The following is a 16,537-nucleotide window of genomic DNA, read 5'->3' as shown; positions in this document are numbered from 1 at the left end:
ACATCACAATAATTTTATCATTGTACCAAGATTTCCCTTATGAAACATTATAGTTTGATGATTATAAAAAGAATTTGACTCATTGTTAATTTTTTTTTTTCAAATATTACTGCCATGATATGCATTTTAAATTGATAAACTTGATGTCTCAAAAATAGGAACACAAACAATTTATCATTATTTTGATGCCAAAATTAATTGTAAGCACTTGAAATATTGAGATGCAATGATGTATAAATGTTATGCTAAATTTTTTAACAATAATAAAAAAAGCGTAGAGAAATCATATTATTATTTCATCAAATCATATAGAATATACCAACCAAATATGACTTCATTAATCATTTAATTTCCATCAAAACAAAATTCTATTGGAACCTGGAAGAAACTTGCAGGGGAGAAAGAATAAAGGATTTTCTAAACGCACACAAACATATGAAAGATGTATGTCAGTCTGGCACTCACAACCCTAGCTAAGGTTGATTTACAAGTAATGATCCTATGCATCTTTGCATGTGTGCAATCACTTGGCAATCAAGGTATGAATGTGCCAGCTTTGCAAACTCATTTGGTTCAGTTGTCGATGAGTGCACTTCAAGACCTTCAATTTGATCTATAAGTTTCAGCCTTTTAGATATTCTACATATCATAGAAGATCACTGATGGTTTGGGTTATCAGCTGCAGGAACCTTGGCAGGGTAATCTGACAAGTCTGTATCGACTAGTACTGAAAGATCGTAGGGTTGCATGGAAGCAGAAGCAGAAGAACTTTCTTCGAGCGGTGAGGATTTGATTGCTTGCAAATTGACTTGGTCTTGCAATGTGCTTGATATGACAGGGCTAGCTAAATTGGATGTGGAGATACTAGACAACTCGATATCCTCTAACTTCTCTGGGTGCTTGTTCTTTCTCACATTATCCATCTCTTGCCCTGTTGGCACAAAAGTTCGCAACCGGTACTTCTTTGCTCCCTCATCACTCTCCGCGTTATTATAAAGGACATACTCATGATATGTAGGAGCAAACTATACAAAGAAAATTGATCAAAATATCATACAGCAGCAGCGCGTGTGATAAATGAAACTGTGACCAAGTCTACCAAATTGTAAGTTTTCATGAGATGTTACCTGGTGAACTGTGTCGTGATAGAAGTCATTGAACTTGAGGGCGTGAAAGAGATTTCCCCTGAAACCACTAGAACCACCAATGTTGGCACCTGCATATTCTTTGTAAGGAAATGCGTAGAAGTGGCCTACAGCTGCTACAAGCATCTCAACACATAACACAAAGTTTTGAAGATCTGCAGCTTCTTCAGCACTTTTTATGAACTCGGACTTGGCCGCCAGAAACACCAAGACACCCTGCATAAAAAGTTATGTTGATAAGTTCATATGTAGTAGATCAGAATAAGAAAACAATACAGCTTACCTGCCAGTAAGTGAGGAAAACAACAGACTTGATTATGATAAACTTTGGAACCGGATTGAAAGGATGAAGCAGGTCTCTACATGAAACATAGAACAAGACCAGAGCGTACAACGCAATAGAATATGACACAGTGTAGATTACAGTGATGTAAAGATAAGCCCGATCCACACTGAAGTTTCCATCTTCATATTTTCCTTTTGCATAGAGGATGAATGTAATTACAACTAAAATAGGCTTCAAGATGACGAACTGCAAACAGCCTTGTTTGCATCTTCTTATAAAACGCCTATTGAAGAACAAAGTTTGTTTGAGGATGAATAACCAAGGAAATGAGCAAATTGAATTTTCAAGGTCAAGTGCTTGAGTAATTTTTTATGTGTTTGAAAAAGAGAATTTTAGTATATATGGCATACAGAGTGTACAGACCCATCAAGAGGAATAGGAGGGAAACAGCATGTCATAAGGCAGCATGATGGCTTTAGAGATTGACCGCTCAAACTCGAAACCACTGCACCTGGGCCTCCCACCCACGCCAAGCAAAGTGACAGGAAGTTATATATGACCCAAGCTTCATATCTGAAACATTTGATTATAGTTAAGTAGTTAACACAAAACTTTACAAACTCAATATCACTAGTAATGCAATTTCTAGGAGACAGGTTCCATATCTGAAGATACCATCTCAAAGAAATACTATCACTGTACTATAATGTAATGTCGATTCATTTAATTTCTATTTATTTTAGAGACAGTGATAAGAAACCTGTTTACTTACATTTCTAGAATAGAGTTAAAGTATATGGAATTATCACGAAGGACCAAAGACAGGAATGACATCAGAGCATAGATCTGCCAAAGTAAGATTGAGCATGTTAGCTAAGGAGCAAAACATTTGGTATAATAAATGATAGAGAAATATATGTCAACGTGGCAAAATGTTAAATCCATTAATTTATTTTTTCTTTGTGTTGTTTCTCAAGACAGTTTTTTTACCAACTTAGTTAAACACATTGGTTGTCCATTGCTTTTTCTTGGTCTTCACAACTATGAACTTAAACACTTCATGTTTATGAACTTCACAATCTACAAAAAGCCACCAAACTATACTAATGCTAAGGGGAGAAAAAGTTAGAAATGTGGATACAAGTGGCATGAGATATGGACCAATAAGGTACTGGGTGCATATGCAATTTCATAAGAAATTTGAAATTAAATATATTTAAAACTGTAAATAAAAGCTTTTTAAAAATAGTTTATGTTAAACAGTTATTGAATAATAAAACAAAATTAACAAATAAGTTTCCAGCATATACCAATGTCATTGTATTTATTGACTTATTATCTAGATTCCTTATAACCATTGGTGGTTCAGTCATTTTCTATATTAATTAGATTAAAAAGCTTTTGGAACCAAATTTTGCATTAAGCCTGACCAAGATCTGATCTCTTCCAGTTTTGAACTACCATATAAAAACTCATGTCTCATTTTATGTGCTCATGGGATCTCTAGATTTCTCATTTTGTGATTCTTCATAATTGCACTCTGTGAACACAATTGTTGTTCTCTTCTCCAAATATTCAACATTCCTTAACTGTCATTGCACCAATGCATAAAAATGCAAACTTGTATTGAACCAAACAAACAAACTTATTATAGGTGAACTGATTAAAGATTAACGGTAGGGTTGTCCATTCAAACAAACTGAATTGACATCCAAACTAGATTGAAACTTATTCAAAATTATTGGATTAGTCTGGTTATGTTTGGATTGAATCTAATTGGAGAACATAACATCTTTTAATTTTAATATTAATAAATTGTTACTCTTTATGGACCATATTACTGTTTTTATAAAAATAATATGTTATCTTTAATTTTCCTATTATAATTTTTTACATGGACCTCATAAACCTAGAGTTTTTGAAAATAAATCATAATGGAAAATATTTTTATGCTAACTTTTTATTAGTAAAAAAAAGATAAATTCACTTTTCCCGTGTTCACATGGAATATATATGATGTCAAGGTCCATATTTTAATTGTTATCTAGGTTGTTTTACAGTATCACATGTATATGAACTTTACATCTCGTCATATTCATGCAGTCATGGAATGATATTCTTCTATTGGAATGACCTCTGGAAGACAACTTCATGTAACTTACAATTAAAGAAGTCTCTAGTAGAGGTTTGGCAAATACAAGATGTGTGTGCATTTAAATAGATGAACATATCAAGACATATTAGTGCTAATTATTTGCAGTCAACTACATAGATCTAGTTGCTCCATTAAACTCCATTTGCAAATATATACCAGTAATTATGTAAAGTAGCATTTTCTTAAATCTATGCTACCCACCTTCAACATATGTTCTCTTATTTTATCTTCTGTAAATCTGTGATTGCCAAAATTGGATCATGAACTCCTAGAACCCAAATTCACCTCAAGATACAAATCCCAAGTAGGATCTAAATTGGATTGTGATCCCCAAACCTATCATCCAACGATATGTTCCATTATCTTTACTAAGAATAATCTAAATCATGGCAAAGTGACTTAATGGGACATAGATTCACATGCATGTGTATATAAGCTTGTCATCCATAGAAGCTGGCATTCTTTTCCATAATACAAATGATAATATGAAAACTTATTCCAACTGTTTGCAACAAACCACTAAACAACAATGTTTACGTACGTCATGCAATGAAGTTCTGCATATCCCCATATAGCCACAAAAAGCTTTCTAAATCAATAAAATTGAAAGGGATAAATATTACTATCATCGCCAGCTTCAATTCTAGTTATGCCCTACCAAGCTACCACTCTAACATGAACTCCGCAATGGGTTCTTTCCAAAGAAGAAGGTACAATCATATATTGATATGCCTTTCTATACCAGGCTTATACATACGGCCATTGTGACAATCAAATTCATGGTTCAAAAAGACAAACAAGAACATGAATAATAGCAACTTCCTTCTCTATAGGAAAGTAGAAAGGTAGGAGATCAATGATTCTAAATTGAAAACATTAGAAAGGGGAATCAATATAATATTAACTAATACCATTTAAATTAACATTCTGAGATGATTGGCTTAGGCCTCATCCTGTCGATTTTTAGAATGAATAGATGAATAGCACATAAAGAAATAAGAACCAACATATTTCACAATTGTTGATAATGGTTGCAGATCTGTGTGCTATGTGGTAACATTCGTGAAAGATACAATACAGCAGAGTGTGAGTGTGAAAGGGAACAATTTATCAAACAACATACCGGCACCATGAAGATGATGCGCACTATGTACCGTTGGTAAATAGGCTCTGTATAATTCAAGAGGTGCTTGTATATGTTAAGCACAGCAAGCGCTATGGCTCCAATTGTACATGGAAATGCAACGATGACAAATAGGGCAGGCGCCATAGGAAGATCAACAACAAGTGAATCCCTACACTCCAAGAACCTGAAAAATCAGAAAACGCAGATTGAAGCATATGCATCCAAGAATACAGAATAGGATATTTGTCTCTGATTACAGTATCAACAACCTTCACGATGACCAAATTGAGCTCTCAGGCAAATATTGCTGTTAAAGAAGTCACTGATCCCATGGGACAACCTTGGCCTCAACTAAACGGAGTCGACGAAGCCAAACCTAGGAAAAGAACAGATCGAAGGAAGAGGCGACCGCCGCTTTCCACCCTAATCCAAGCAATGCAAATTTCAGAAAAAGAAGCCGATCGGAAGGCCGACGAGAGTGCCTTCTTCGTCGATCGTGCCGCAATCTCGATTCCCCAGTCCAAGTGGCGACTGCGAGAAGAGGGACGAGGGGGACAAAGAGGAAGGGGAAAAAAAAGGACGGATTTTTATTGGTCAATCATGAAACCCCTTACTTTCGGCAAAAGATTACTTTGGATCTCCGCGCCGAGATGGTTGGACGCGCATCCGCACCGTCCATCGGCCGTTCATCGCTCGCGCCGCGGATCTCAAAGCGGACCGCCCGCTCAATGGACGGCGAGATTGAGGCTCTTCCCAGGTCGTAGTCAGCGCCAGCAAGCATCCACCTTCCGAGCTTTTCCTTCAGTCTCGGGCCACCGCCGGATGATCAGGCTCCGAGCTTCACCATAGCGCTCCGCCGCGGAGATCGTCACCGTCTCCGGCCGCTCCATCCAAGTAAAGGCGCGAATTCTGCATCACTGCGCTGCTATTCTGATCCCTGATTTATAGAAAGAGATCTTAGCGAAGAAACCGCCATGAAATCGATCTAAATCAGTGGATCTCTCAATTCATAGTTTATGGAGTGACAAATCAGTAGATTTATGTTCTATAAATTGAGATATTTTTATTTTATTTTTATTTTTTTTATTTTTTTTAATTCAGATATTCAATTCTTCCAACCTACCGGCCTATGAAAACTCTCATTTTTAATTTAGATATTCAGGTATTATTATTATTTAATTCGATGTTGTTCTTGTTTTTTAAGATTTTAAATCCAAAATTATATCATTATTAATATATTAAAATATGTCACGCTGGAAACCGGACCGGGCCGGGCCGGCCGGGCCGTATCATCTACACTATAAATATTTCGACGCTACTACTTCTCTGAAACCCTAGTTCGGGATCACCTGCTAGAAGACTTCGTCGAGCTCTCCGCCGCCTCCTGTTCGCCGAACGCAGCCATGGGTTAGTGATCAAATCTCTCTCCGGCCAGTTACAATTGCTTTTCTCTCCTCTTGTTTTCAATTGATCGCGTTTATTTTGATGGGATTCAGGTAAGGTGCACGGTTCTTTAGCTCGTGCGGGAAAGGTCCGAGGCCAGACGCCGAAGGTGGCGAAGCAGGACAAGAAGAAGAAGCCCCGTGGAAGGGCCCACAAGCGCATGCAGTACAACCGCCGCTTCGTGACTGCCGGTAATCTTATAACCTTCCTCTTCCATGGAAGTTTTTTTTTCCTTCCTCCCGCTATTTTGCTTGGTAATCAGGGTGCCCTCTGACTTTCTTTTTCTTGTTATTGTTCTTCGCAGTGGTTGGATTCGGTAAGAAGAGAGGTCCAAACTCGTCCGAGAAGTAAAGACGACGACGACGGTACCAAAATGTCTCCTTTAGCTACTTTTTCGCCGCTTGTTCGTTCGTATGCGATTTTGTATTTCTTCTTATGCATTGGACCTTTGTTTTCTTCTATACAATGATTAAACGGAAGCAGACTTAGAGCTATGAATTGTGTATTGATTTCTCTCTTTCAATCAGTGTTTGTTTTGTCGAATAATTTCTTTCTCGACTGTTTGCTAGAATCATTGTGTATGCCCAAGTGGAACGAAACTAAATCAAGAATAAGCAAATATCAATTGCTCTGGAACATGCAACACAAAAACCTTTTACTTCATCTAAAATTATGAAGAATTTATCTTCATCACTAGAGTTTACTTGGCAAAACTTGTAGAATTAGTTCAAGAGCAAATATTCTAATCCACGCATCTTTCATAGACTCCTGAAGCAACAGAGAGTCACAGAGGCCAATTATGCATCAGACATGATGCAGTCTATTGCTTGTTTGCAAATTCCAGTCATTGTTGCTTCGGGTCCATAAACCTGTAACAGAGATTCAAGCCACTTAGACTCTCATTCAGATTGGGCATCAAACCTCAAAATGAAAATAGTGTAGCTAGGCATGGAAAGAGGAGTGCGAATTTCATAGATTTCAGATCTTAGAATTCCCCTGTGAAAATAGATAAGACTATATGAAGGTTCATTCACCAAAGGTCTGATGAAGGATACTTTCATATGACAAGCACAGCGCCAATCTCAGAGTAGTTTGGGTTTATATAATGCTACAATTGGATATTGTAGGATGTGGTTGTTTGATTCTAGTAGATGCTAGAGTTTAGTTATAATGGGTGTTACAATTTGGTTAAATACTATATCTTGATTTGTTGTGTATTAACATGGTAGATAAGTGTCACAGTTTAACGATAAAACTTTGGTTATAGTTGGTGCTACAATTTAGTTATAATATAGGCATTAAGGTTTGCTTGAAGTATCATAGTTTGGTTATTTTAGATGACAGAGTTTAATTATAGTTGATATGCTAAAACAATAATAGATGTCACTATTTGTTTGATTTTGTTGTATTGGCACAACAAGTGTCACAGAATCGAGTTCCTAGTGACTGACCTCAAGAGGAATCCCAAGCTCCTCGCACAGTTTCCTCATCTTTGCCAGACCGGTCTGGTAATTTGGGCCTCCTCTTCGGACAAAAATGCTCATCCTTGCAGCCTTGAGCTTTGATTCCTGCGGATAAAACAAGCCCAGAAGTCATTAAGTTAGGGTTGATAAAATAGTTGATATAATTTTGTGAACTAACCTTCTCCTTCAAGGCCCTGATGATGCCATTGAATGTAGCAGCAACATCAGTGAAGTTTGCTATACCACCTCCAATGAGGAGAGTTCTCTTCCGACCGTCAGGATTTGCAGTTGCACACTGATGGGGCAAAACAAGAGGAATTTCGATATCACTGATGGAGACGAATGTGACGTTCAGAAATAGATCAGACATTGAGGAGAGAGAGAGAGAGAGGGTGGGGTAGTGAATTCATACATCAAGAACAACTCTAGCATATTGAAGGACATCATCTTCATTCGGAGCACCACTGTACTCGGCATAGTTACCAAGTTCAGATGCATAACCCAAATCTCCAACCTAATAGACAATTAAGTCAGAATGATCATGCAAATGGGGCACATGAGTTTTGCAGAAAATGATTAGGGCAGAGAGAGTTAACCGTATCGGCATAAATGACACTGGCACCACCACCAGCCACCATTGTCCAAATTCGTCCTTTGGGATTTAAGACAGTGAACTTCAAGGAGGCACTAGTCTGTAGCAACATGGCGTGAAAAGGTAAGAATGTGCAAGATGGAAATTGAAAAAACAGTCATGTTTTAATATTAAAATGCAATGGGATGATTAAAATGAAATCCACCAAAGAATGTTCAAGCTGGGTTAGGCAGGTAAAATCCAAAAAAGGGTAAGCAAGATATACATACACTAGTTCTATTTTGATGTTATATTAAGGTTTTAAAAATATTAATACATATTAGGGTATCAGTTCTAAGCTAAGATAATTCAAGTACATGCTATACGAAGGCACATTAACGAAATAAGGTTTTACCTATAAAAACCATCTCAACTCACAAAGGTCAAGTACAAGATAGGAGCGTGAGTTTTTCTAGCATCACAGTGATTTCAACTTCATAAATTTTCATCGCCCAGATTAATAATGTTCTTAAATAAAAAAAAATTAATGGAAAGACTTTCAGATGTCACCTTAGTATTTATAGTTTGATTCCCTGTCATGATATGTTTATAGAGATTTTTTTTTTCAAATAAGACGTGTAATCAAGAAATACTCGACTTTTGGACTACCCAGTACGTTTTTTTGATTTATTCTGACAGCCGGTGGAAATTTTCATTGGGATTGTACCGGGCCGGTTGTTTCAGTTTGACATTATCTGATCTGACTAACTATTATTTTTTTAGATAAAAAACTTTTCTCATCTCTTAGTTACTCTCTTCTTCGTGACTGGAAACAGATGATGGTACTAGTAAAGATAGGCCGTGTATTGATCAGTAGCAACGAAATGCATCATCAGAGTGGTGTCTATATAATATTAGTATCAGTTGATGGCTAAAACAATACTATTCAGTGATGTCAACCAATACCAATTGGAACCATAAACCCAGTTTTGTTTGGATATTTAAGTTAAATGAAACAACAACAAAGTCTCATGCAATTTAGTAAAAGAAAAAGTTGCCCAAATATAGGCACTATATTTGGGATTTTGCAGTAGTGCATGTATGGGAACGACCCTGTCATGTTGGCAAACAGATTAGGTTTCTAGACACTAGACAAACTTGGTGATCCTAACGCCTATGGAGCCTCTATGTGGCACTAATAGTGAACTATAACCTAACACAATTACATTCTTATTAAGCCAAAGTTTGTAGTAGTAAAGGCTAATGATGAGATGTGCTCGACTAGCTGAATGTGGTGCAGTGTCATAAAATTAAATATCAGATGCTTGCAGATGATGAGAACCTTCCCTTCCTCAGTGTTCTCTCCTCTTCATTTCACTATGCATTGTGAGGGATAAGCAACTTAGAAGCATCAGGAATATCAACCCAAGAGAAGAGTTCGATCATACATGTCATATAGCAAGCATGAAGCAATGTGAATTCCATGGTGTGTGTAAAACAATCCAAGGATGAGGAAAAAAATGTGGAAGCGAATCATACAAAGCAATTAATGAGAAGAAAAAAGAGGCTGGAATGACAATATAAAGTGCCCACTAGTTGAGTAGACAAGAATTGAGTAGACAAGAAGAAAACTCAAATAAAATAAAGATAAATCTTTCATTTGCCAAAAAAAAAAAAATTTTTTTTGTTAATAATAGATGATGAAATAACTAAATAGATGTTTATATAAACTCTAGATTTTAAGATTCACAAAAGGAAAGAAATTTTAATATATAGACATCAATTCTTATCTGGTAAAGAAAGAAAAGAAATCCTATCAAAAAAATTTATAACAACGCTTAGAGTATCTACATGTTTTCCTATCCAAAATGCATAATCTTTTCAATATACCATGTATCAGCTTTTCTATTTCTTTTTTCTCCTCTTAATGTTTAGGGAATAGAATCCATTCTCTAAATTTAGAGTACTGTTCATAAATACATAATTTAGGGAATGAATATGATAGCTAATGTAAAGATTTTTTTAGTTGCCCTATTCAAAATTTAGGATAAAATTTTTGAATAAGGTATCTGATATGGATGATCTTATATAGGCAATCCCTAATCCTTAAATATCAAAAATATCATAAAAATAAAAATTACTAAAAATAATAAAAAATATGTTCGGAGGTTTTGAAAATGACCTAAACAGTAGCTTTTTGGGCTCGGAACTGGGTGGTTACGGCTTCTTCGTAACAAATATAGAATTTTAAATTCTACACGTGTGAGCCTTAATAGAATCTGATTCTTTCTATTCAAAAATTATGACCCTTCCAGGGGTTATATTAGATTCCTACATTACTAGTGAATTTGGTTGACGAAAAGAGCACAGGTCCAGAAGTGATGAATCAGTGTCATGCAGCACGATCACAATTGATAATTTGGGCAGTTACATCAATCGCCATTATGATTTTGAGATATCACCTTATGGCAGCCTTTTTATGGTTTTCAAGTATGAATGCAATTAACAAATGCACATGGCTTTATAGGCCTAAAGAGCAGTAGAAACTAACAGTCACCTGCTCATAACTCTTAAAACATATCTACAGGCTAAGGAGTTTCGATCTTAAAATAAGAAACAAGACTTTTGGTACCGTGGGTCTTGTATAGATCATATATAAGCTTAAACATAACCAAGTGAATTGACTACTGTGAATCCCAATAGTGTTCTAATAAATAGAAATGGAAAACTATCAAGCTTAAGCCTTTTTACCTTCTCATCAAGTTCGTGAACAAATGTCTCAGTGGAGCTTAGGACTCTACCAAAAGGAAGTGGAAAATCTATGTTTCCCCACCTGCACAATGCCTTCAATTTAGCAGCAGAATATAAAATCAAATTAAAGCAACCCAGCCTCTTCCACAAGTTCTAGCCTAGAAATCATAACACACTTTTTGAAATTCTTGAAAGCAGCCGTATCATCCAATTCTCCGCGCATATCCAGTGGGTATGGTTCGCCATTTACTAAAGTAAATGGGTTCATCTCTATAAAACTGAAGTCCAAATCTGCAAAGAATATAGTGAACCAAAAAATGTAAATAATCATTAATGATCTTGAATGACACAAAATTAGGTATAATAGAATAGTGACTTGATATTTGATGACTATGGGAAGAAATAGGTCGACAAGATATTTTACTGTGAGTTTCTAAAAAAATCAATAAGCAAATACACTAAGAAAGATGTCTCTGGACATTAGAATTCTAAATAGATATTAGATGACTATGGAACAAATAAGTCAAGACAATTTTGAGGGTGAGTTATTAAAATACACATCGATAAGTAAATACAATCAAATATATCTCAGACAACAGAAGGCAACATAGTATCCATGAAATAGAATGAACCTCACCAAGCATTATAACATCGTTCTACACAAAAATAATGTGTTAAGCAATTTTCAGACAAGCACAAGAAGAACAGCCTTATGTAAGAATTTATAATAGGGATACATAAGGTGTAGAGTTGTAAAACCCATTGCATACCTTGGAACACAGCAAAAACTCCCGTTATGAAATCCCCTATTTTTCCTCGTATCTGAGTACAACAGGACAACTGGTTATAACATCCACAAAAATACAAATATATGTAAGAGGTGAAGAGGGAAGAATTGGAGCACTAGAGAAAATACAACTTCAAAGTGAAGTTCACCTCCAAGGGAAGGGATGCGACCAACGGAGCGCATGCCTCATCTGTCATGGCCTTCTCTGTGGGAAGATAGACCGTCTTAACCTTGCCCCAGTTCTCCTCTATTTCAATGCCTCCACACTCTGAGAAGCTGATGGTGCAATCCAATCTCTCAGACACAATGGAGAGGTAGTACTCTTGATCATGTGGTACAAATGGCTCAATAATAAATGTGGTGATGGGAGCCTTGCATCCTCCCATCTCAACCTTTTTAAGCAACGAGGGAGCATTAGATTATATCATATGATCGGATGGTGATTTATGAAGAATAAGGAAATCTTTTATCGCAATACAATCAGACTCAATCACACTATTGGCTTAATTACACGGAAAAACTAAAATAAAGCAATATAGATCATCACCTCCTTTCCTAGGCGTTCGTTAACAAACTGAGTTGCCTGAGATAGATCCAAATTAAGAGCCACCAAACCACTCTTCCCACGCTTCCCGAACAGCATGTCCGGCTTCACCACCAATTTCTGAGACGAAAGCCATGCTTCCCTGTTCGCCAACTCATCTAAGTCCGTCAATTCTGTTACCTATATTACAAAAAAAACATCAATAATTTTCCCACCAGCTCCAACGATCTATTTTGACGAGAAATTCCAAGGAAAAAGTTATTTCTATCCTCAAAATTAAACAAATCGCTCAGAGTAAAGCACCGACCAGACCTCATAAACTGACACAAATCATATAAAGAAGATTAGAAACACATGGAAAAGCCTCAAAATTAGTAATGCAAGATAGTAAAACTCGAATGGCGTCCAGATGGATAGATCGGAAGAGCGATCGATTGAGATAGGAGGTTCGGGAAAAAAAAACCTGAGCCGAACGGATCTGTAGATCAATGCCGGTGAGGCGCTTGAGGTGCTCTTTGATTAGGCGCTTGGAATCGTACTCGCGGATCTTCTTCCTCGCCATCTCTTTCACCTTCTTCTTCTTCCTCTTGAATCCAATTCCGATCTTCCGCGTCGAAATGCCTCCCCCTTCATTATATAAGCGACGCGACGAGCCAGGTTGGTAAATGAACGGTCTAGATCTGTTCGGGCGAGTGGGCAGGCGATCTCACTCACAGTGAATAGCTGTCCCCACATAGGAGTCCAGATCTTCTAGTCAAGAAAAAAAATTCCCAAAAAAAAAATCAAGGAATGAATCATTTATGATTATGATTATGATTATGATCAGATATGACAGATATAATTAGTTATGATCCCTTTTTAGATTTACCTTCCCTTTATATTATAGTTTGAGTTGGGAGAAGTGGTCGGAGGCCACCCAGAGGCTGTCTCTTGCTCGACGACAGGCTGTCTTGTCACTTGCTCACCACCGGCAGCCTCCGAACGGCCTCTTCGACTCAAACTATAATCTGGGGGTAGTGAACTTAGGGAGAGATCACAATCAATTGTGATCGGATTACGGTCACGATCCGACTGCAATTGTAAGTGGTTCATCCCTTGACCCACTTTGTTGGGCCCAGAGGATTTGCCCTCCCCACATAGTATTGGTGCGGTTAGTACTAACGGTCTAACTCAGATTTTGATTAATGACAAAGTATGTTAAGTTAGTTTCATTATGATCAAACACTTTAACTAAGTGTGCAGGAGAAGCCCAGATTAGTCGACGGGCTGACCGGATGTCTAGCACGAAGTCCAGCTAGGTCAATGGGTCGACCTGATAGCTGGCACAAAGCTCAGACTGGTCGACGGGCTGACCGGATGTTTGACATGAAATCCAGCTAGGTCGACGGGCTGACATGATAGCTGGCAAGAAGTTCAGATTGGTCGATGGGCTGACCGGACGTCTGGCAAGTAAGTTAAGGTAAATCACTGGAGGGGAGTGACTTAGTGAGGACGCATTTCCGGTTAGGGAACTTAGGCGCCGATCCAATTTAGAACTATTTCACAACTCTAAGTTGAGATCTTGACTAGATTCCGGTCTCGGTGAGACTAAATCTAATTACTACTCTTCTTCTATTATGCTAACTTTTGTTTTGCAGGGTAGTTTAAACTATTATTTTTGTCTCGGACTAACTCTTTCTTACAGGAGAAGAACATTCTGGAGAAAGGTGGTCCGGGCGCTCGGAAGGGATCCGGGTGCCCGGAGTTGGTCCGGGCGCTTGGAAATGGTCCGGGCACTCGGAAGACAAATTTCATCCTGACGTAGTCGTCGCACGTGGAGCTCATTGGTTGGCTGTGCTACGTCATGGTCCAGGCGCCCGAAAGAGATTCGGACGACTGGAGCATCCTATATAAGGAGGGTGAGCCTTGAAGCAAAAAGCACAACAACAACATCTGTTCTACTGCGCTCTGCTTCTGCGACACTACTTCTCCGGCAACCTGCGACTCAAATTTTGTTTATTGTTGTCGATATTGTTCATTTTTTATAGTTCTTGTACTCAACTTTGTAAACCTTTTTACGAACTATTAGTGATTGCCCAACGAAAGCACTCGACGGTGCGGGGCTTGGAGTAGGAGTCGATCAAGGCTCCGAACCAAGTATATTGGTTTGCGTTAGTATTGTTTTATTTTCATTTTTCCGCTATGTACTCGCTTAAAATTTCTCGATTTATATTCACCTCCCCCCTCTATCGACTTTCACGATCCAACACATAGTGCCTCGGCCCCACCAGGAGTCTAGATCTTCTGTTCCAATATCTCTCTGTCCCTCTTCCCATTAGTCAAATGATAATCGAAAAAAAATAAAACCTTTCCTTGTTCTGGTGAAATTTTCTAATTCTTTCCTCCCTCCCAACATCAACGCTCCGTCGGCTTTCCCCCAAGTTCGGATCTCCTCCCTTCGTCGACTTCTCATCTCCTCCCTTCGTCGACTCTAACAGCTCTTGCTTCATCGACTCCAACTTCAGAATCTCAAAGGTGTCCTAAAAGGCTAATTTCATCCAATGACAATGAGGTTAATGTTGTTGAATGTTACATTATTTTTTTTTGTGTGTGTGGTTTGCCTACTGTACGACAAAACTATGATGGAAAATAGTTTTAGAGGTTTTCAAAATGTAATATTTTTCATATGAGTTTGTTAGGTTTTTTGTTATTTCTACGATCAAGAATTCACATTTCTTGGTTATTTTTTTTTCAGGATGAAAGTAATTATCATGGAGGGTGAATCTACGAGTTGTCGTCGGTTGAATTTTGAAGCAAACAAACACCGTTGGGATTTTGAAACAAACTAAGACGGTTGGGATGATAAAGTAATAAGAATCATATTGGGATTATATTGAATTTTATATAACTCAAATTTTGCATAGTTTAATTGAATATCTACATTGTTGAATAAATTTTTTATATTGTTTGATTGATTTTAAAGGTTTGAACATCACAGAAGAATTGATGTAAAAAATGGATATGGAATTTAAGACAGAAGAGAATGCCTATGAATTTTATTTGAAATATGCTAAATAAGTTAGATTTGATATAAAAAAGACTAAAAGTTACAATGATAAATTAGATAAATTAGTTGATAGGATTTTTTTTTTGTAGTGTGCAAGGTAAAAGGGAAAAGGAAAAATAAGATATTTATGTGAAATCAAGTTGTTATAAAGAAAGGTTTGGTTGTGAAGCTAAAACCAAAGTTAGTTGTCAAAAAAAAAAAAAATGGTAAGTTTAGTGTAGTGCAATTTGTTTAAAAAATCATAATCATTATCTTTCAAGTCCAAACAAAACTCATGCTCTAGAGATATAGAAATATATCTTCTTCTGCAGCGATATAGATTAAGATGATAAGTGACGCGGGAATCCCTCCAAAAGCATTTTTGATCTTATGGTGAGACAAGTAGGTGGGAGGGAGAATTTAAGTTTTATTCCTAAAGATTACAAAAACTACTTGCGATCCTAAAGAATAAGAAATATGAGAGTTGGGGATACAGGAGGTGTATTGGAATATTTACAAAAAATGTAGTTCGATGATCCTAATTTTTTTAATGTTATTCAAGTTGATGAAGATGTTTTGATAACTAATATTTTTTGATCTGATGCTAAGATGAGAGCTAGTTATGAAAATTTTGGAGATATTATTTGCTTTGACACAACCTACAAGAAGAACAATGAAGGTCGTCTAATTGTGTTATTTATAGGTGTTAATCATCATAAGTAATACATAATTTTTGTTGCAGCTTTATTATATGATGAAACATCTTTGACGTTTGAGTGGTTGTTTGATACATTTACCAGAGCTGTGTGAAAAAACCAACAACTATTCTTACATATCTAGATGCAGCAATGGCAAAGACTTTAGCTTCCAAATGGCCTGAAACACATCATCATTTGTATATTTGACACATTTATCAAAATGTCGTAATACATTTGAGTGGAGTTTTTTTTTCAAATCAAAGAGTTTACTAAAGATTTTGCCTCATGTATATATAACTTTGATGAAGAGGAAGATTTATTTTAACTTGGAACATGATATTGACTAAGTATACACTTGAAGACAATGGTTGGTTGAGATGTCTGTTTCGCATAAATGACAAATGGGCTTTAGTATATATACGACAAATATTTTGTGCAGATATGAGTACAACCCAAAGAAGTGAGAGTATGAATAATATTGTGAAAATGTACGTCGCTTATCAACACAAGTTTTTAGACTTTTTCAATTACTTCCAAAGATTA

General features: G+C 36.8%; 3 protein-coding genes across 4 annotated transcripts; 1 reads left to right on the top strand and 2 right to left on the bottom strand.

The window, feature by feature from the left end:
* Positions 1-314: 314 nt before the first annotated feature.
* On the bottom strand, positions 315-5,742 carry LOC121991982 (transmembrane protein 184A-like). Of its 2 annotated transcripts, none has more exons than XM_042546075.1 (8): positions 5,327-5,742; positions 4,982-5,243; positions 4,710-4,896; positions 2,204-2,277; positions 1,855-2,004; positions 1,429-1,714; positions 1,128-1,361; positions 315-1,025 (listed from the first exon to the last, which is right to left on the bottom strand). In XM_042546075.1, exons 3-8 carry the CDS (start codon positions 4,854-4,856, stop codon positions 657-659), a joined length of 1,260 nt encoding a protein of 419 aa, XP_042402009.1. In that variant the 5' UTR covers positions 4,857-4,896; positions 4,982-5,243; positions 5,327-5,742; the 3' UTR covers positions 315-656. The 2 variants fall into 2 exon arrangements, with proteins under 2 accessions (XP_042402009.1, XP_042402008.1); XM_042546074.1 differs by having other exon boundaries at positions 4,982-5,135.
* Positions 5,743-5,962: 220 nt separating this feature from the next.
* LOC121991985 (40S ribosomal protein S30) lies at positions 5,963-6,678 on the top strand. Its single transcript, XM_042546077.1, has 3 exons — positions 5,963-6,119; positions 6,209-6,346; positions 6,460-6,678. The coding sequence occupies exons 1-3, from the start codon at positions 6,116-6,118 to the stop codon at positions 6,504-6,506; spliced, it is 189 nt and encodes a 62-aa protein (XP_042402011.1). The 5' UTR covers positions 5,963-6,115; the 3' UTR covers positions 6,507-6,678.
* Positions 6,679-6,792: 114 nt separating this feature from the next.
* Positions 6,793-12,874, bottom strand: LOC121991981 (ATP-citrate synthase alpha chain protein 3-like). Its single transcript, XM_042546073.1, has 11 exons — positions 12,735-12,874; positions 12,275-12,451; positions 11,877-12,119; positions 11,711-11,762; positions 11,117-11,231; positions 10,941-11,022; positions 8,215-8,310; positions 8,031-8,132; positions 7,797-7,913; positions 7,607-7,723; positions 6,793-7,024 (listed from the first exon to the last, which is right to left on the bottom strand). Exons 1-11 carry the CDS (start codon positions 12,831-12,833, stop codon positions 6,953-6,955), a joined length of 1,272 nt encoding a protein of 423 aa, XP_042402007.1. The 5' UTR covers positions 12,834-12,874; the 3' UTR covers positions 6,793-6,952.
* Between the last annotated feature and the right edge of the window lie 3,663 nt (positions 12,875-16,537).

Source organism: Zingiber officinale, chromosome 6B, assembly GCF_018446385.1.
Source record: "Zingiber officinale cultivar Zhangliang chromosome 6B, Zo_v1.1, whole genome shotgun sequence".
NCBI classification, from domain to species: Eukaryota; Viridiplantae; Streptophyta; class Magnoliopsida; order Zingiberales; family Zingiberaceae; genus Zingiber; species Zingiber officinale.
Note: the sequence above shows the minus strand (reverse complement) of the source record. Positions and strands in the feature narration are given on the sequence as shown.